Consider the following 20,410-nt stretch of genomic DNA (forward strand, 5'->3'; position numbering starts at 1 on the left):
TTCTCTTCTACTTACACACCCTCTAACCTAATAACACATGCCTGGAAAAAATATGCCTTAGTAGGAGGGACATCTGGTACATCCATATGACTGACATGCTAGCATGGGGGAGGTGAATGACCAAGCTGCACAGTATTGGGGGGAACCATGACATATAGTCTGATTAGCTTGTTACTGAAGACACACACACACACACACACACACACACACACACACACACACACACACTGTATCTTTGCCCCATGAGTATATGGCGCAGTGAAGGAAGCCCCTGCCACAAAAGCGAGAGCTGTTAAAGGACAGGATCTACCTTCCCACCAGGGCTGGACCTGCATGATAGTCTCCGTGTCCTGTGCTGTCCATTACCCAGTGTGTGATGCTACTCTAATAACGCACCCTACTTCTTTAAGTGGGCAGTAGGCAGCCCACTACCTCTCCATACTTCCACCCTGAATCTTAGACCAGCCTGCAGCTGCTCTGTGCAATCCTCAGACCCAAGACTCCATTGTTTACAGTGTAAATCAAACTGCCTGCACACCTCTCCAGAGCATGCATGCAGCATGCACACACCACTTGTAAAGCAGGAGGTTGAGAGGGGAGCAGGAAATGTCTTACCGTGAACATCTGCACCATAGCATGTTGACCCTGACCCTCATAGCCTGAGCTTCCTGGGGTATTTGGAAGCCAGCGGCCTCTCTATGTGCTTAAAGAAGCTCCCAGCTTCTGCAGAGCTGAAGTTCAAATCCCACCCACCCTGCTGTTTGCTGTTTGTACAGCTGAGTCTCCTACGTGGAGTTTCTGTGTCACACAGGAACTGGCTTGGGGGTAGACTTGGGGAAATCTTGCTGCTGAGCATAGAGAGGTGCAAGGTGAAGGTTAGTGGCAGCCTATCTCCAAGACCTAGAGGTAGGGAAGTCATCCCATTCCCTGGTCACCGGTGGCTTCAGCCCCCTGCAGAAGGATGCTCGGACTCATAGTTTGCTAGCTGTGGTGTCTTTGTTGTGTTGTGTCGCATCACTAACTAATAGTCTCCTTTGAAAGCAGTACGGACATAACACAGTCTTTGCAACTCTTCTCCATGAGCATCCACACATCCCACACAAGGAACCCTGAAGGCCTCGTACCATATTTCTCAGAGGGAAGCAAGAACAGAGAGAGTAGGATATATGCTTATACAAGAGACAATACTGAATTTATTAGGCAACAGATGTCCAAGGCACTTCACAACCTCATTTAATCCTAAACCAACAGTGGAAAAATTATCACTCAATTTTTTTAGCTGTAAAGGGGAGTATACCAGAATGTCCACCAGGGTCTATTGATTGCTTCTCTGACTGGCACACACGCTGATATACATGCATACTCCCACCCATTCATTCATCCAGCACCTCCTCCAAGGTTCTTGCTGTGTGCTGAGTGCTAGACTCCAGGGACAGGAGGCTTATAGTGCTGAGCACCCCCCATTCAAGGTCTTCGCAGTCAGCACAACATGGAAAGAAGTCTACGAAGGCAGCATTGGAAACCTTCATAAGTGGCAGTGTCCTTAGGGACACCAGTGGCCGTGCATCAGTTTCATGACTAGCATCCCTAGCACCGATGACCCCAGATTACTCTGTGTGGTTCATAGATTTAGAAAGTAAACAAAGACCATCCTGAAGGTGCTGTAAGCCACTCTGGACTCTGTAAAGGGACATGGATGGGTTGCTTTTATATTGCATCGACCAAACTACCTGAGAGAACAACTTAAGGGAAGAGAGATTTATCTGGGCTCACAATTCAGATGGTTCAGTTGACGATTGCTTGGCCGCTTGGGCAAGATGTAATGGTGGCAGGGTGTGTGCAGTAGAACATGGTGGCAGGAATGCGTGCAGAGTGTGTTCTTCTCTCCTGGGAGAACAGAAAGCAGAGCGGGGGAGGGGAGAGTGAGAGCCGGTAGGAAGAAGATGCCCTCTTTGAAGAAACACCCAAGTGTCCTACTTTCTCCTAAAGGTTCCAGAACCGCCCACCACTGGCCACACCCCGTGAGCCTATGAGGGGCATTTCACAGTCAAACCATAATAGCAGGGAACTGTGTGGTGTCAATTCGTGATCCTATGCCCTTCTGTCTGTCATAGGAGCCGTACAGAGGCATCTCTTCCACATGGGGGTGCTGTAGAGTCAGCCAGTGGCAAGCTCTGGGAGTCCAGGGTGCTGACCATTATATGGTGGAACTGAAGCCAGCCTTTAGATACAGAGGGGACTAAGGGAGGGGGAACTGACCTCAGAGACCAAACGGCTAGCACTTACCAGATAAGTGAGCTTGGCAAGTTCCATAGCCTTTCCCCGACCCCACGTTTTCATCCATAAAGTGAGAACATTAGTGTTGTCATCTGGTAGGGCTTCTGTGACGATAAGTGGGTTAATGGAGAGCATCTAAATCCTGCCTGACACAGGGCCAGTACAATGTAAGCATTTGCTCGTATTATTCCCTCCCTGAAGTTCATGGGTAGCAAGATCCGGAGCAAATGTAGTCTTTTAAGCAGCTGGACAAGAGAGGATATGACCGACGAATGTTAAGAGCTGGATTCCTACCTGTTAGCCGCCCCCCCCCCCCCCCCATCCTTTGCAGCTCATCCTGCCTCTCTGGTCCTCAGTGTTCCTCTTTTGCTATGAGTCCAATCTTTGAGCATCACAGTCCCAACACGTAGGATAACCCCACCTATCAAAGGATGAACTATGACTCTCGGCTCTTCCTCCTCCAACCCATCATGCCCCACAACTCCCCAAAGTGAGGACATCCATTCTTTCTGGAGGATGGAGGCATGCTGCCGTCTGGTCTACATGCCACACACCCCTGAGAGTCCCACTGTGTATTTCTCTTCTCATTTGTCTTGTGTTTCTGATGTATTTCTGGGGTAAATCCCACTTGGTCATGATATGCAATTATCTTTTTAGGATTCTTGATGCGCTTTGCTGGTATTCTGCTGAGGCATGAGAGATGTGGTCTGTAGTTTCTTTTTCCTGTAAAACTCTTTCAGTGTTGGTATCAGAGTGATTCTGGCCTTCTAGAATGACTTCCCTCAGAAATGTGTCCTCTGGTCTTCTGCTGAATAAGTTGTGAAAATGGATGTCGTCTTTTCTTCGACGATGCTGGAGAACCCGCCAGTGAGGCCGCTAGCCTTGGGCTTTCCTTCACAGACAGTTACTTGGCTCTGTGGTTACGAGTCTGTTCAAAGTTTCTGTTTCTTGGGCAGAGTGTCAGTCATGGTTGTCTCTGTGGAGATGTGTGCCTCTCACCCATTACTGTTGACTCATATCTGCCTTATATCTGTACTGTTCTATTCCAAAAACAGATGGAAGAGGAGATAATGGAGGGCTGAAACGTTAAAACAAACAGAAAATTACAATCATTTGTAAATGTGGAAGGAAAGAGATAGAGACTTCAGGGAAATTAAAGAAGCACATGGTGGAGGGTTGGCCAGATGGTTCAGTGGGTAAAGATGCTTTCCCTCCAAGGAGACAAGCCTGACGATCTGTGTTGGACCCCCGGAACACACATAAGGCTACAAGGAGAAACCAAGTCTGCCAAGTTTTCCTCTGACCTCCACACACACGCTGTGGTATGCACACACCCATACACACACACACACACACACACACACACACACACACACACACACCCAAAAAAAAGTAATAAAATTTAACTCATTTTAAAAGCACACAAAATAATTCTCAGAGGGGCAAGAAGGGATTTATTTTTGGGGGATAATCTTTGTTTTAATCTGTGTGTATGTGAGAATGTGTGTTTGTTGATGTGTGTTCACGTACGTGAGTACACGTGCACTCATGTCACAGCACACATGTAGAAGTCAGAAGACAACTTCAGTTCTCGGTCCCTGACTTCCGCCTTGCCTGAGACAGTGTCCCTTACTGTTCACTGTTGTGTGTGCCAGGCCAGTAGCCTGTGGTCTCCTGGTGACTCTCCTGCCTCTGCCGCCCATCTTGTTCCTGCACGTGGATCTGCACGACCATGTCCAGCTTTATGTGGCTCCTGAGGATCCAAGCGTACATAGGTCCTCACACTTGGATGGGAAGCGCTTTACCCACGGAACTGTTTTCCCAGCCCCGATTTTGGTGTTTATTTTATTATTTTATTTTTAAAGATACATGTAGCTCTCCCAGCTGAGAGACTGGCACCTCCAGCCAAGCAACTCCACCAAGGGTCACAGATCTTTTACTGTTTGCTCTGCTCGCTCTCTCTCCCTTTCAGTAGCATCAGGGCCAAATACACATACCCAGCAGTTCCCCAGAGCTGTCAACATATGGTAAAATTAGCGATGGTATTTTAAGGGTGGCAGCACATTACTTCTTTGGGGCTATTAGAACATTCCTTTCATTTGACTTCCTAGACTACCTATAACAGACAATAGACATCCCAACTACAACCATCACACACACACACACACACACACACACACACACACACACACAGCCAACCCAACAGGACCAGGACCAGCAGGGTGTGACCAGCATACTAGCATACCATAATAGCTCCCAAGCTATCTGGTGTCTAATGCAGCCTGAGAAAGCAGCCGTCTCCCCTCTGCTCCTTAGAAACAGGAGCAGCTGGCCCAGGTGTTTGCCAAGAGAGCCATCGCTTTCCTTTTTATATATTTATTGTATATAGTTAGCGCTCACAATCAACTCTGAAAAATCTTGTATCCTAATCTTCAATGTGAAACAAACACGCAAATCCATAAATATTGAGTTAGCTGGAGTCGTAAAGTGAACTTCAAGGCATTTGGAAGCAAAGCCAAGTTTATTTGGTACAGACCCACACTGCATCAAATGATGCCAGGCTAAGGTTTCTCTCTGTTAATAACTTTTAAAGTGTTGTTATTTGCAAGGACCGTCTCGTTCCCTTCTCATTACAGCTTAGAAGGTATCCCCATTGGCGGTGATCTGGGTGAGAATGTTCCCCATAGGGTCAGACATTTGAACACTTGGTCCCCAGTTGGTGGAACTGTTTGGGGAGGTCTAGGAGGTGTGGCTTTGCTGGAGTGCTTCACTGGGAGGTAGGCTTGGAGGTTTCAGAAAGCCTCACACCGTTCCCAGTGGGTAGCCCTCCCTGTCTCCTCCAGCCACCGTGCCCACCTGCTGTCCCTGTCCTGCCATTATGAACCCTCTGGAACCATAACCGAAATGAACCCTTCTTTTTACAAGTTGCCTTGGCCATGGTGTCTTATCACACAATAGAAAAGTAACTAAGGTACCATTTTACAGAGAACAAAGCTGAGGTTTAAAATCTTGGGTAACTGGCTTGTATTTGTTCCTGACACTGTGACCAAACACTTGACAGAAATAACCTAAGTGGGGAACTGAGTCTTTGGCTCCTGGTATCAGTCCATCCTGGCGGGAAAGGAGTGTGGAGCAGGAACTTCCCATCCTGGGGATGCTGCTGCTCTGCAGGCTTTCTGTTTCCCTTCTCCATTCAGACCCTCAGAGCCCATGTTTGGTGCTGCCTACATTCTAGGTAGCCCCCCCTCTCTCTTCTCTCTCTCTTTCTCCTCTCTCCCTTCCTCCCCGCCCCCCTCTCTTCTGGAAATACTCACAGATATACAAGATGTACCTCAATCTCATAGGTGCTTCTGCATCCAGTCAAGTTGACAGTGAAAATTAGCCATCACACTCCCCAGGGTCATATAGGTAGTGATACAAGATGTCATAGCCCCTGACACACACGTTTCTATTTTAAAAGCTCTTGGGGTCAGAGTTCAGCAGTGAAATGCTTGAGGTCCTAGAATACATGGGTTCTTAGGATACATGGGGTCCTAGAATACATGGGGTCCTAGATTCAGTCCGCACCACTGGCGTGGGTCAGCCTTTGACTGAGGGAGACATGACTGAGGTGGAACATTTCTGTAATCTTGGCATTCAGAAGGCTGGGGAGGGAAGATCATGAGTTCAAAGCCAGTCCATGATGTATTGTATGACTCTGGGAGAAAATCTCCTGAGTTTTGGTGCTCTTTGACCTGACCTTTACCATTGGAGAACTGAAAAGACAATTTAGTCTAATCCAGTGTCATTCCACCAACCTGGGTGCTCACCAGATTCCCAGTCAGTCAGAATCCCAGGGGAAGGTTCACACATGGAGATTGTTGTAGTCCCAGAGGTGATTGCTTTTTATCTTTTAAAAAATCTCTTGAATATTTCATGTGATTTATTTTGATCATATTCTTCCCCCTCTCTATATCCTCCCAGATCTTCCTCAATTCCTTACCCACCCAACTTCATGTTCTTTCTAAAAAAGAAAAGAAAAGAAAAACAAAACCCTAGAAAGCACTTCCAAAATAATGGAGTCTGTTTTGTGTTGGTTAACTGCTCCTGAGCATGGGCTCTGCCCTGGCGTGTGGTTGATACACCCAGTGTCACACCACTGAAGCAAACTGATTTTCCCTTTTCCAGCAGATAGCTTTCTGGCTAGGGGTGGGTTTTAATCCCCACTTCCCCTTCTCTGTACTGAGATTCTGTCTGGCAAGTGCTTGTGTGGGTCCTGTGCATGCTGTCGGTCTCTGTGCGTCCATGTGTGCATCAGCCTCTTGTGCTTGGAAAACACTGTTTCTTTGAAGTCATCCCTCAACCTTTTCTGCCTCCTCTTCTGCATAGATGCCAGAGCCTTGAGGGAGTCTTCCACTTCGCACATTGTCCAGTTGGGGTTCTCTGTGTTAATCACCACCTACTGCAAGAAGAAACTTCTCTAGTGAGGGCTGAGTGATGTGATGGTCTATGAGGGTGGCACTTGGCCGCTAGGAGTGGTTTTACTGCTGTGTTCGCTCAGCAGAAGGACAGCAGTAGATTTCCCCCAGGCCTATGGCTTCTCTAGCCTCAGTTGTCAAACTCATTGTCAAGTACGGGCTCCATCTCATGGAGTTGTCCTTTATAGTCGAGAAGGGGTCCCTTACCCTCATGACACCTGTATCACGATTGCCTGTCTTTTTCCATTCTTCTCTTTTCCACTTTTAGCCAAATCTGTAAGTAAAAAGAGCTCCATCCACCCTGAACATGACACCAGGATCTAGACAGAAGTCATCTTTGGGTCATACCTGGCAGTGTGGCTCCTAGAAGTAATAGCTTTGAGAAGATCAAATTAGTCCATGGGCTAAGGGAGCAAGGTCATGGCCATTTAATCCACTGGGTGCTATGGACAAGTGCCTGTGCATTTTCCAGGATGACAAAAAGAATTTTGAGACCTGGAAAAATAAAATCAAGTTCTGAAATATGAAAACTACAAAATTAAAATTAGCAAATGCCTAGTTTCCAGGAGTCCATGAGCATGCCAGCTTCATTAGTCATGAAATTTAGCATTCATGAAAAATTAATCACATTTTATAAATGATTTGTGTGGGGCTTTTGCTTATTCCCTAAAAATTCCTGAGCATGTATGTAACTTGTGAATGAAGTGGCTCACAGAAAGATAAATGTGAAAGTCTAATTCAAGGGCAACTCACTGAGTTGCCTCTGCTGTGAGCACCCCAGGGTAGCTCCATGCAAGAAGTCTTTTTGGTCACAAGGCTCCCACCCACTGATGAGAGTATTAGCAAGTCTTTGGATAAGCCTGGTCTCTGTGGACCCAGAGGTCAGAACTAGGTCCTCAAGTGGACTTGGGACTCCAGTCCTCCTCAATCCAAGAGAAAAATGTCCAGTACCCAGAGCTTGTTGCTCTAAGATTCCAGGTTGGGGAGAGATGAGTACTCCCAGCAATGATGGACGGGGTAGCTCAACATCGACCTTCCTTCAGGGTCCCTCTCAGTGCTTCTGGCACCATGCTGCCATTGCTCCATTCTGCCATCTGCTTGTTGGCATCTGTCTTCATTTTTTATTCTATTGCTGTGGTGAAGACCACGATCAAAAGCATCTTAGGAAGAAAAGGGTTTATTTGGCTTACCCATCCTGAGTCACAGGCCATCAGGGGAAGCAGGAACTTTAGGCAGGAACTGAGGCAGAAGCCATGGAGGGTGCTGCTGACTGGCTTGCTCAGCCTGCTTTCTTATACAACTCAGGACCACTTGCCCAGGGGTAGCCCCACCCAGAGTGGGCTGGGCCCTCCCACATCTATCACTAGTCAAGAAAACTTGCCTATGGACCAACCTGAGGGAGGCATTTTCTCAACTGAAGTTCCCTCTTCCCAAATGATCCTGGCTGTGTCAAGTTGACAGCGAAGTAACCAGCCTGTCGTTCAAGTACCTAGAACACATCTTTATGGTTTCCAGTGTCCCATGCTGTAAGTTCCAGACTGACCAGACTGAGGCCAGAGGACACAGCCATGTGACAAGAATGTCACTGAGCTGAACTCTCACCCACTCACCTCTTCCCATTCACGCCCACCTACATCACGTGTGTTTACCATTTCCGTAACATAGCAGCTGCAGCCTCTCACGGGCTGCACCAAGACTTTTGCATGGATGACGCCTATGACCTCCACAATGACCCCAGGAGATTGGCACTAACATTGCCTCCAGTTTACAGATTAAGGAATCGGGTGTACAGAGCTTCGGGAAGGTTGCCTAAGGAAAACACAGTTTGACCTGAGTTCTTACTCTGCACCCCACGCTCTGTGGCACCTAGTGAAGAAATGTGGGAAGTGGATGTGTGTATGAGTTTCTCCCATAGTCTCTCCGTCCCCACAGCCTGTCATCTTCATGTCCCCTCCCCTATGAAAGCCTACTGTGGGGAGAGGTTTATCATCAGTCGTTCATACCCTAAGGAGAATGAAAGTCAAATTTCAGGGTTATATGAATTTCAATGAATTAGTATTTGACTTGGATTAAAAAAGCATTTCAGACTAGGTATGGTGGCTCATGCCTCTAATTTCATCACCTGGCAAACGAAGGCAGGAGGATTAGAAGTTCAAGGTCATCCTCAGCAACATAGCAAGTTAGCTGGCTTGGGCCACATGAGATCATGTCTCAACCAGGAGGCCTAGAAAGATGGCCCCGCGAATAAGAGCACTTGCTGTGTAAGCATGAGGTCATGATTTCAAATCCCAGCACCTGTGTTAAAAGTCAGGCGTGGCATGCACACACACCTGTCATCTTGGCACTGTGTGGTGGAAACAGGAGGATTGCTAAGATTTGCTGGCCACCAACCTACCTCCAGTTTCAGTGACAGACTCTGACTCAAAGGAATAAGGCAAAGAGTGACAGAACAAGATACCCAATGTCCTCCTCTGGCTTCAGCGATGGCACACCCCACATAAGGACATATACCATACTTATACATATGATCATATGCACAAAATTTCCAATTTTAATACATAAGGACATATACCATACTTATACATATGAACATGTACACACACAAAATTTCCAATTTTAACAATAATAATGTAACAACAGTAATAAATGTCTTAATACTATTTGTTCAATACTTCAGCCCCAGTGTCTACAGTAGTCTCTAATAATTGGTGTTGGTTAAGAGAGAGAGAGGGAATGAGGTTGAGATTAATTACTGTGTCAATAATTACTGTGTGTCACTTGACTCAATTCTTTGCATTTATTTGCATCTCATTGAATCTTCTCAAAGGCGAGGTGTTAATGAGACCAAGTGAGAGCATGCTAATTGTCCCATTGAGGAGACAAATTCCTCAATGTTAAGTACATAACACAGCTCACCGGGGGCTGAGCTGAGGGTCTGACTCCATGGGAAGTGCTCTTCTAACCCCCCTACCCAGGGCTTCTCCGTGGAGGTGTTTTTATGGAGAGGAGTGTTTTATGCTTTAGTCACACCCCACAAGCTTTCCCTGCAGAACATGATTCATTTGTCACAGTCACAAAACCAGGTCGTGCCTGAATGTGTGACCTGTCTACAGTCTCTTCTGACGTAATCAACACACCATCTGTGACAGTTGTTGATGTTGCTGATGTTGTTGTTCTCTGTGTCACAGCCCTGGCTGTCCTGGAACTTGCTCCATAGACCAGGCTGGCCTCGAACTCAGAGATCAGCCTGCCTCTGCCTCCCGAGTGCTGAGATTAAAGGCCTGTGCCATCATGCCCGGCTAGGAGACAGTTCTTGTTCTTATTAAGGCACTGTTGGTGTCTTAGCTGGATGCCAGGGATAGTGATGGAGGGTTGATGAGATGATAGTTGATGAGACCAGATCAACACTCTCTATCTCAACCTGTAGCATCCATTTTCAACTGTTGGCCTCCTTGTAGCAACTGACTTATAAGTCCTGATAGAGCTCACAGCCCTGTGCTAAGAGTTATGGGAGACTCCCTGTAGCCCCTCCCTGCCCAGCATCCTCCAATGTCCTGACCCTCAGATCCAGCCACTAGTACCCTCATACCTGACCTCTATTTTTCCCACCCAGCAGGGCTGCCATGCTGTGGTCAAATGCTAGTCCTTGGGGAATTTGTTTGGTCGTAGAACTTAACGTGAGAGTTTCTTTCTCAGAATTTACCAGTGTGTGTAGTCTACTTTCACCACTTGCCACCACATGCGTCTGTCGCTCTGGTCATTTTTGTATACAGAGTGTATACCAGCCCAGTACCGGTCACTCATCACTCCTGGAAGTAGACGCCTTGTCTCTGTGAGTAAAGGACATGAGACAGCAAAAGGCTCCCATATGCCCAGAGACATGCTTTCACTACCTACTCTTCCAGCGATAATTGCTGAATTTGACGTAAGAGATGATCTCTGTGTTGACTCCTCTACTGTTGCTGTGATAAAACGCCATGACCAAAGACAGCTTACAGAAGGAAGGGTTTATTGGGGCTTATGATTCCAGAGGGAGAGTCCATAACGGTGGGGGAGGTACAGCAGCAGAAAGCCTGAGAGAGCAAACTGGAAGTGGAGACAGGCCATAAACTTGCAAAGCCCGCCCCTAGTGGTGTACCTCCTCCAGCAAAGCTCCACCTCCTAAAGGTTCTGCAACCTCTCCAAACATGGCCGCCAGCTAGAGACCAAGTATATAAGGCTCTTGGGGGACGTTTCACATTCAAATCACCACAATCACTGTGACCAAAACCCACCTCCAGTGCCTCTGATCTTAAAGGAGAAGCATCTGAGGAAGGAAAATGATGGAGAGAAAGGGATCTTTAGTCCAGTATGTTCCCACAGTTTATTTTAGAACCGGTATCCTGATCAAGAAAGCATTTCCTCTATAGTGGGGAATGTGCCCCTAGAGAAACAAGCAGTCTTTTAGGGAGGAGATATTGTGGGCTTGAAGGCCTCAGACGAAAACTCTGAGACTCTGCATCAGAAAGATGGATAGATATTAGTAGGGAGGTGGCTCCTGAGTACCCGGGAGGTCTGTTCCCTCTCCTCTCCGGAATGAGGAAAGTCAACAATAACTGAGCATCTCGTGTAGGCTGGAGATGGTGTGGCTCCTTAGTGACCTTCCCTCCACTACAGATTCCAAAGGAGGATGTTAGAGCATGGTAAGGGGGCTCTGCAGCTTGAAGTGGGGCAGGTAATTGCAGGCACAGCTCGGTCACCTGAACGCCAGTGCAATCCCGAGGCGCCACACTGCTGTTCTGTGCAGGTCACCCCAATGCTAGCTGGGGCTTGCATCTCCAGTCCCCTTTCCTCACTGCCTTCTGAGGTACCCAGCATGACATCCTTTCTGTCACAGTGCATATGCACACGACGATGCCATCCAGCTCCCATCCACGTCAGGAAGAATGGATGAACATTAGATTGGTGAATAAGTGACGTGTTCTGAATAGCATTAGAAACAGAATATATATTTATATTTTGAAGCTGTAGCCATACAGACCCTTTTGGGGTCGTTTGCTAAATGTATAGATAACAAAAGTGTATATTTGGTACTTTTTAAAAATAACTTACTATAACTTAATATTTGATATCCTCCTTGTTAGAGTTCAGCTCTGAAATGTTCAAGGCCTGGTTCCTACCTGTTGGGAGGTGGTTGAATCCTACAGAGGAAGGGCCTAGTTGAAAAAAGACCATGGGGAGTGTGCCTTTGAAGGGGATCTTGGGAACCCAGCCCTTTTCTCTGCTTTCATCCTGCCTGTCTGAGGTAAAGAGGCCTCCTCCACTGCTATATCACCACCATAGCATACTGTGTCTCCCAGGTCCAGAGCCACAGGGCCATGTGACCGTGGCCTAAGACCATGAACCCCAGTAAATCTGCCCTCTTTTCAAATTGGTTCACTCCAGGATTTTGTCAGAGTCATGGGAAACTAACACTGCCCTTAATCCAATATCAGACAAGACTGAGGCAGTGGTTGCCCTCTTAGACTAGGGCTGCAGGAGTCTCTCTGCAGAACCTGGGAAGCACGGACTAGGAAAGAGTAACACAGCAAACTGGAAGGCCTAATCGTCGACCTAACCCAAATCTGCATTTCAGGCAGACTCTGGAAGGGGCGGTGGTCTTCTGACTATAGATGTGTGCCCATAAGGCCCCGGACAGAGCTTTAGAGTCCAGCGGAAGTAAACCCTGTCCAGCTTGAATCCTTTTGACAGAATTGGAGCAAAAGCTACAAGGAATCTCAGCCATTGTAAATGTGTGTACAGAATGCCTAGAAAATTCTTAGCATTTCAAAAAGGCAGTCTTTCCTCCAAATACTAGGTTTATTTCAGATATCAGCCAGAATAGTAAACTTTTACCCAAAATCTACACAAATTGAAAGTAAATGATCTTGCTGGTGTTTTGGTTTTTTTGTTTTTTTTTTTAAGGTTTTCTCTTTGTTTTACATTTGTTTATTTATGTATTGTGTGTGTGTGTGTGTGTGTGTGTGTGTGTATGCGTGCACGCATATCTACACATGAATCCAATGGTGTGTGTGTGTGGAAGTTCAAGGATGTCTATGGGAGTCAGCTTGATCCCTCTATTTATCACATGAGATCCGAGCGGGAACTCAGGTCTTCAGGCTTGGCGGCAAACACCTTTACCCACTGAGCCAGCTTGCTGGCCCTCTATGGTACTTTCATACTGAAGCATTAAATGGTCATCTCATGTGTAGCATTGGAACATATGAAACCATAAATAATTTCTTTACCGTTAAACATGGACACTGCCTTGGGCTGTGACTCAGAGCAAAAGTCCTAGCACTCCGATACAGAGGTCTGCTGGGAGATACTCATCCACAGCCAGCTTCTACTCTGTTCCCATTCAGTATCTGACCAATTTTTAATCTAAAAAAAAAAAGTCTAGTAATTTCATATGATATAACCAGTGTTTGATTAATGTGGCCCTTTTCAAAGGATTTTTTTGAAAATGAAAATATTAAGGTTTTTTTTTCCATGTGCTGTCCATGTAGATGAACTATCACCATCATAAATCTGGGCACTTATTCCACCTAAAGATTATCTAACATGTTAGATAAATTCAAATACACCTTAGATTCAGAGCCACCAAATTCAGAGAGAAACACACAAGTGGTGATAGCGCCCTCTAGTGCTGGAGGGTTAAAAAGTCTTCAAACAAAAAGCTGGTAAAGTGGAGAGACAGAAAAAGGCTCAAGGTGAGAGAGTGGAGGGAGGGAGGGAGGGAGGGAGTGCATTGGTGTGTGTGTGAGAGAGAGGGAGAGAGAGAGAGGAGGTGAGGGAGAGAGAGAGAGAGAGAGAGAGAGAGAGAGAGAGAGAGAGAGAGAGAGAGAGAGAGAGAGAGAGAGGGAGAGGGAGAGGGAGAGGGAGAGGGAGAGGGAGAGGGAGAGGGAGAGGGAGAGGGAGAGGGAGAGGGAGAGGGAGAGAGGGAGGAGGTGGGGGGGAGAGAGAGAGAGGAGGTGAGGGGGGAGAGAGAGAGTGCATTGGTGTGTGTGTGTGAGAGTGAGGGAGAGAGAGAGTGCATTGGTGTGTGTGTGTGAGAGAGAGGGGGGGAGGAGGCGGAGGGAGGGAGGGGAGGGAGGGAGGGGGAGAGAGAGAGCATTGGTGCATGTGTGAGAGTGAGGGAGAGAGAAAGAGGGAAAGAGAGGAATGGAGGAAGACAGAGAGAAAAGGAGAGAAGAGGGGAAGGAGGGAGGGAGGAAGGGAGGGAGGGAGGGAGGAGAATGGAAGAAATGCACAGGGAAGGAAATCTATCAAAGAAAAACCATGGAGGGAAAATAAACAGAACGTGTAGAGAGAAAGAAATAAAATTAACTATAAACATCAAGAGTGGGGGCTGCAGGAGAGCTTAATGGTTAAAGCTACTTGCAGCCAAGCCCAATGACTTGAGTTTGAGCCCTAGAACCCATGGGATGGGGGAGAGAAGGAGAGCATCGACTCCTAATGGTTGTCCTCTGACCTCCGCATACATGTTCACACACACACATACACACGCGCGCGCGCACAATAAATAAATGAAACTTTTAAAAGACTTCTTTAATCAACAAGAGGAAATAGAAACTAGAAGCAAAGGTCAAAAAAAAGGATGTGAGAATATTTTTTATTGAGCATCTCCATAGTAACCCTGAAAACACTGACTGTTTTCCAAACCTATAATATTCTCAAATAGGATTCACCACCGTGGCAGTTTATCCAGTCACCATCCTTAGCATTTGGACAGTATGATAAATATAGAAAAATTCTGACCTGAAAAAAATGTCTATTTGTGTGTGTGTGTGTGTGTGTGTGTGTGTGTGTGTGTGTGTGTGTGTATACACAATACAATTACAGCCCTGCACAGTCCTGATTCATTTGATTTGATTTCTCGAGGGAGATGTTCACTGCAGACACTGTATAGTACAGAAATTATAAATTCCAGTGTGCAGAGCCTTCCTGCAATCACTGGCTAGAATCTGGTGAAGCCCCACCCTGTTCCTTGTTCAATAGAACAGTGATCTGGACGATACCCTGCAGGCAGACCTGGGTCTTGTGGGCCCCCAGAAGGGGCTGGTTTTCTAGACAGGAGTCCATTTGAATGAGTCAGATGGTTTTCAGAGACACAGGGGGCAACAGGATTTCAGCCTTTAGTCTCGTGGTCCCAAACCTGTGCTCACTGGCACCAGATAAAGCTAGGAGGAGGCTAAGGAGGCCTATGAACACAGATTACAGCCAGAGAGTACTTGCAACTATCTATGCCTACCCATCCTTTAAGACATTTAAACAATGTGTGGGGGCTGGAGAGATGGCTCATCTGTTAAGAGCACCAACTGCTCTTCCGGAGGACCCAGGTTCAATTCCCAGCACCCAGATGGCAGCTTACAACTGTAACTTCAAGATCTGACACCCTCACACAGACATACAAGCAGGCAAAACACCAATGCAAATAAATTTTTTTTTTAATGTGTGTAGAAGTCAGGGTTAAAATAGACACTTGGAAAGATTGCTGAGTGACTTTATGCAGAAGTGTGTGTTCGTACATGCCCGTGTGTATGCCACTGTGAGTGTAGGGTACAGTGGGGGCAGGGGTGAGTGTGGAGACCAGAGTCAACCTCTGGTGGTGGTCTGCCCATGCTGTCCACTTTGTTTTCTGAAAGAGTCTCTCACTGGCCTGGAATCACCAAGGAGTCTGGGCTGGCTGGCCAGTCAGCCCTTACAATCCACCCATCTCTGCCTTCCCAGCATTGGGATTGCAGATATATGCTGCTATGCCTGGCTTCTCTCCTGTACACAATGGCGACACCCCCGAGATGAGTGTTCAGGCTCCTTTTAAGCACAGCTAAGGGGAGTTTCAAGGTCAACTCCATGAATGATTAAGCAAGCAGCAGTTACATTGTATATTTCTAATTGGCTGAGGCTTAGTCTTCTCATTTTGGGGCACATCTGCACAAGCTTGGACGTGACTCAGAGGGGGCTGCTGGGTTTGTCCTTGAGACACTGTGAGGCTGACTCAGACCCTCTGTGTGTGTTCTCTCCCTCAACCCTGAAGGTAAGGGCCTTGTAGAAAAATGGCCCTTGGTGGAAAAGACACCGGTTTGCTCTTCTCAGAGAACTGGAACCTAAATTCAGTTGTGAAAGTAGGAGAGTTTAACCCCTTCACTAGTGTTGCACAGCAAACGCTTTACCAGCTGAGCTTCTCCACAGCCCAGATGGCACCAAGTGTCACCACGAAAATCTGTAAAGCATTTTCAACAGGGTTCCAGCCAGTGACACTAAGACTGCGTTTGCGTTGGTTTTTAGCAAGCCATGAGTCTACCTAGTAAAACACCAAAAGGTGTATCATAGGAGAAGACACAGGTATGGGGACTGCATTGCTCCAGAGGGCCTCTGTGACAAAAAGAAAAGATATATGCAAAGAATGTGACCCGCCCCACCTCCAGGCCATAGTTGTTGTTTGTAGCTTCACATCCCCTCCTCCTGGTTTCTTTGAGATTCCATTGGCTGGGATGAAACAAGACTCCCCGCCCCCAAGGCTATAGCACCACCCAGAGCTCCCCTTTGAGTTCCACTCTAACCCTGAAGCCAGGGGCTTTAAACTTCTAATGCCTGCCAATTCCTTGTAGCCTCTGCCTTCCTCATCTGTAAGCAGAAGTTTCTGTCCCATAGCAGCCCCCAAATAACCACTCAGAGGCTTAACATTAACTATAAATGCTCGGCCAATAGCTCAGACTTGTTACTAGCTAACTCTTACATTCAGATTAACCCATATTTCTTATCTATGCTTTACCATGTGACTTGGTACCTTTTCTCAGCGCATCATGCCCATCTTGCTTCTCTCTGCAACTCCTGACTCGACCCTTCTTCTTACCAGCATTCTCAATTTGGCTCTCCTGCCTAACCTTATCCTATTCAGCTATTGGCCAGTCAGCTTGTTTATTAAACCAATCACAGAGACATATATTCACACGGTGTAAAGGAATATTCCACATTTCCTCCTTTTTGTCTAATTAAAAGAAGATTTTAACTTTAACATAGTAAAATTATATACAACAAAAACAGTTATCAAGTAAGAATTATAGTTACAATATTCATTCCGTTTGTATTTGGCAAAATTAGAGAAAATATTCTATTTTATCTTTGTGAATTTAAAGTTTTATACCTAATTTATCTTTTCTCATAACTAAGGAAAACTTTAACTATGACTATCTAGTCTTCAACTCCATCAAAGACCCAAGAAGGTTGAAATGTTATCTAATAACAGGGACATCTGGCTGTCTGGACAGTCACTCAAAGTTCTTCTGTAACATTGGGGCATCCATCTTTGTCCTACAGGCCTAGTATATCTGACAGACATTTCTGAGAAGCAGGAAATTCTGAAGGGCTGTCCTAGCTTATCTTGGCAAAGTTTGACAGTTTTTTTTTTCATCCTGCTGGTCCAGCTTGGACAGTACAATGTCAGCAATTGAAGCAAGGGCAGGTTTCTTTGCCCAAATGGCTAGCTTTTGCCATAAAGAAAGCAAACTCCATATGGAGATGCCCACCATCTTTTCTGAAGTAGACAGAGTAGGGAACTTGAGAAAGGCATGCTCTAGGAAGGGTGCACACACACCAGGGAATGAAGTGGAGATTTGCAAGCTCAGGCGGTTGCTCTCACTGCCCCATTAAGGCTGCTTTGTACATGTTCCTGTTGGCTGCTTCTGGGTTGCCGGTACTGAATGGCATGGCACATCTGGTTTTACCTGTTGGCAATAACAGGGCGATTAGTATGTGGTTCTGCCATGTCTTAAAAAATCAGGGAATACTGAGCCAAGTAAAGCCAATAGTTACCAAGTATCGTATGTAGTAGTTGTTGATTTCCCATCAAAGGACCCCAGCTTCAAACACCAGATCCAACTAGTTAGGAGGTCTTGAGTAAGCCCCCCCCCCAGCCCCTGTGTGCCTTAAAGTCCTTCTATTTAAAGAAAGGAAGTACACTTGCTCCCGGAGTGGGGCATCAGCTAGTGACCTGATCCAAGATCCACACTCAATCCTCCTCCTGGCTATGATAAAGCTGCTTTCTGACTACTGTCAGACTCCAAGCAGGATGGGGTTTACGATCCCCATGTTCTGTGCCGTGTCCTCTGGCTGTTCTCAGGCTTCTACACACTTCAAAGCCAGGGTGGGCCGAGCAATCGGGATCCTCATCCCACACACTAGGAATGTGTCTCACCGCTGTGTGACATCACCCACCTATACCCAGAACACAGGAGGCAGAAATGCGTACTTGGAGTAAGATGGCCAGCTAGACTAATCAAACTGGTACATTCTGGGTTCAAATGAGAGACTCTGCCTCTCTATATAAGCTATAGGGGAAGATACCTGATTTCAACATCTACACACACACACACACATACACACACACACACAGGTGCACATACAAACACACACACAGATGTATACACACTTGCATGCATATCACATACAAATCTATACACAAAAACCAAAGGTCTCAACCTACAAGAGGTAATGCTCTCTACTGCTGAGGGTGGGAAAATCCTGTGGCTCTTTGCTGGGATTATTTGTAAATGGCATCCTTTAAGTTTGGAATGAAGGCCATGAGTATCATAGCTTATAGATGATGTTGCACCCTGGAGGCCACCAGTGAGTGCCTGCCCGTCAGAGCACTTTATCCGGCCACTCAAATTTGTACGTGTTATGTGCTAGGATTTCTCCGGGTGTCTGCTCCTTGCCTCTGCCTTACTGACAAGTCACTAACAGTTTCTCTTCTCCCACACCCACCCTCCCCTGTCTCACCCTCTCCCTTCCCTGCCTCCTCTCTACCTTCTCTTTGCTGGCTCCCGCTGCTCTCCAGTGCGACCAAGACCAGTGCATTCAGAGCACCAAATTCGTTTTACAGGCCGCAGCCACTCCTCTGCTTCAGAGCGAGCCGAGCCTCACCAGTGAAGAGCTGCATATGCCTGGGAAGCCAGGCTTGGGCACCCCATGTGCTAGCCTGACGCTAGGTCAGCCCACGCCACCCTCCTCCATGCCCAACCTTGCCACCGAGGCCACGCTCTCGGACATTATGCCCCTGAAGGACGAACACGGGGGCCACCAGTTTCTGACCCCAGACGAGGCACCCTCACCGCCAAGGATGCTGGGGGCAGGCAGTCCCTTGGCACACAGCCGCACCATGCATTTGCTGGGCCTGGCCAGCCAGGACTCTCTGCACGAAGACTCCGTGCGGGGCTTGGTAAAGCTCAGCTCCGTGTGACCTCAGCTCCATGGGCAGCCCTGGGACACAGGTGACAAACAAAAAAACAGTGGACGTAGCCAAGTGGACATTTTGTTTGGAATCTGCCGGCTGGGCCAGGAGAAGGAGGACCCTCCGTAGGAGGAGCCTGGAATTGGAAGAGGCTGCGTGGATGCAGCACCCTCTGTCGGCTGCTCTTGGGACAGACACAAGGAAGGTTTTCTCGATACTGGTGGCCAGACTGAAATTGCACTTAATGTAACGCTACTAATTGAAATCGACCCGCCATTCCATTTGTTCGTCAAAACAAAACGAAACAAAAAATCCTAAAGGGAAAAGCCGACCAGACACGGGTTTGCATGCCACACATGTGTTCCAGTGGTGGTATTCCAGAAGAAATGCTGCTTTCTCTGTTTTACTTCCTCTCATTCTTTTTAATCTTGTGAAACTTTCCAGAGAGACAGACTGAGCCCAATGGGCGATGCCATCCTGCGGTGGACTTAGCTGTATGCGGATGGACGTCCCCTGCCGCAGAGAGCTACCGGGGTCCGTCCTGCCCCAAGCAGACATTTAACCTTCTGTCAGTGCTTAGATGGGGTGTTGTATTGTTTGGCAGTCCTCACCTCCTGTGTGATGAACTTCCTGTGGACAGCCAATAAAATGACTCCTCTGTTATTTTTTGATCTGTATACAGTTGTCCTTAACAGCTTATATGCAAATAGTCACTTGTTTGTTTACATTATCTCTGGTGAGGAATAATTCAGCAGAGTCAAAATTCAGATCTTTGGATCGTGGGATTTCAGGGTGGCTTCTTAGATGCCAGTTGAGCTTGCCAATAGACCTCAGCCCTCGACACCCTCCCCTTTGCGATCTGTTTTTAAAACAGGCTCATCAGGGTTTGCTGTGCACTTAGAGCCACCCACCCAGCTAGAATGTGTAGTAGGTGAAGGGAAGGGTGCCCAGGAGAAGGGATGTTGTCTGGCTAGATGTCTCCTCAGCTCCATGTGATGTTGGAACATTGCAGAACCTCATAGGCACACTTCGCGGTCCTCAGGAAGAGACACTGGCTCTATGCCGAACCTGAGGTCAGGTAGATCATGCTCTAGGCTGAACACGCACGAGGATGGCGATAAGATGGCTCTGCTTCACTCCGTCTGTCATCTGGAAGGGAGCAGCATTTTAGGGAGCCAGACTAGAAAGCAGCTGCAAGAAGTTCCCCACACTCGCTCTCCAGTCTCCTTTTCCAGCTCCCACATCCGACATCAAATCTACAGAGCCCTGTGACCATCTGAAAGCAAGGTGCGTTTCTCATTAATACAAGAAAGTACAGAAAGTTTTCCTCAGGACAGAGCCGGTTCTGATCAGGTCACGACACAGTCATACTGAAAATGGCTGCAGATGTCTTCCTTGTGACATCCTTAAGTTGCCTTTGCTG

General features: G+C 47.0%; 1 protein-coding gene across 1 annotated transcript in view; it reads left to right on the forward strand.

The window, feature by feature from the left end:
* Window positions 1-19,634, forward strand: part of Zdhhc14 (zinc finger DHHC-type palmitoyltransferase 14) — a 260,731-nt gene extending 241,097 nt beyond the window's left edge. Inside the window, exon 9 of the mRNA XM_059272812.1 lies at window positions 18,640-19,634. Coding sequence (XP_059128795.1) covers window positions 18,640-18,996 — 357 coding nt within the window. The 3' untranslated portion in view covers window positions 18,997-19,634. The remainder of the gene's footprint in view (window positions 1-18,639) is intronic.
* The last annotated feature ends 776 nt before the right edge of the window (window positions 19,635-20,410 follow it).

This window comes from Peromyscus eremicus, chromosome 8b, assembly GCF_949786415.1.
Source record: "Peromyscus eremicus chromosome 8b, PerEre_H2_v1, whole genome shotgun sequence".
NCBI lineage: Eukaryota > Metazoa > Chordata > Mammalia > Rodentia > Cricetidae > Peromyscus > Peromyscus eremicus.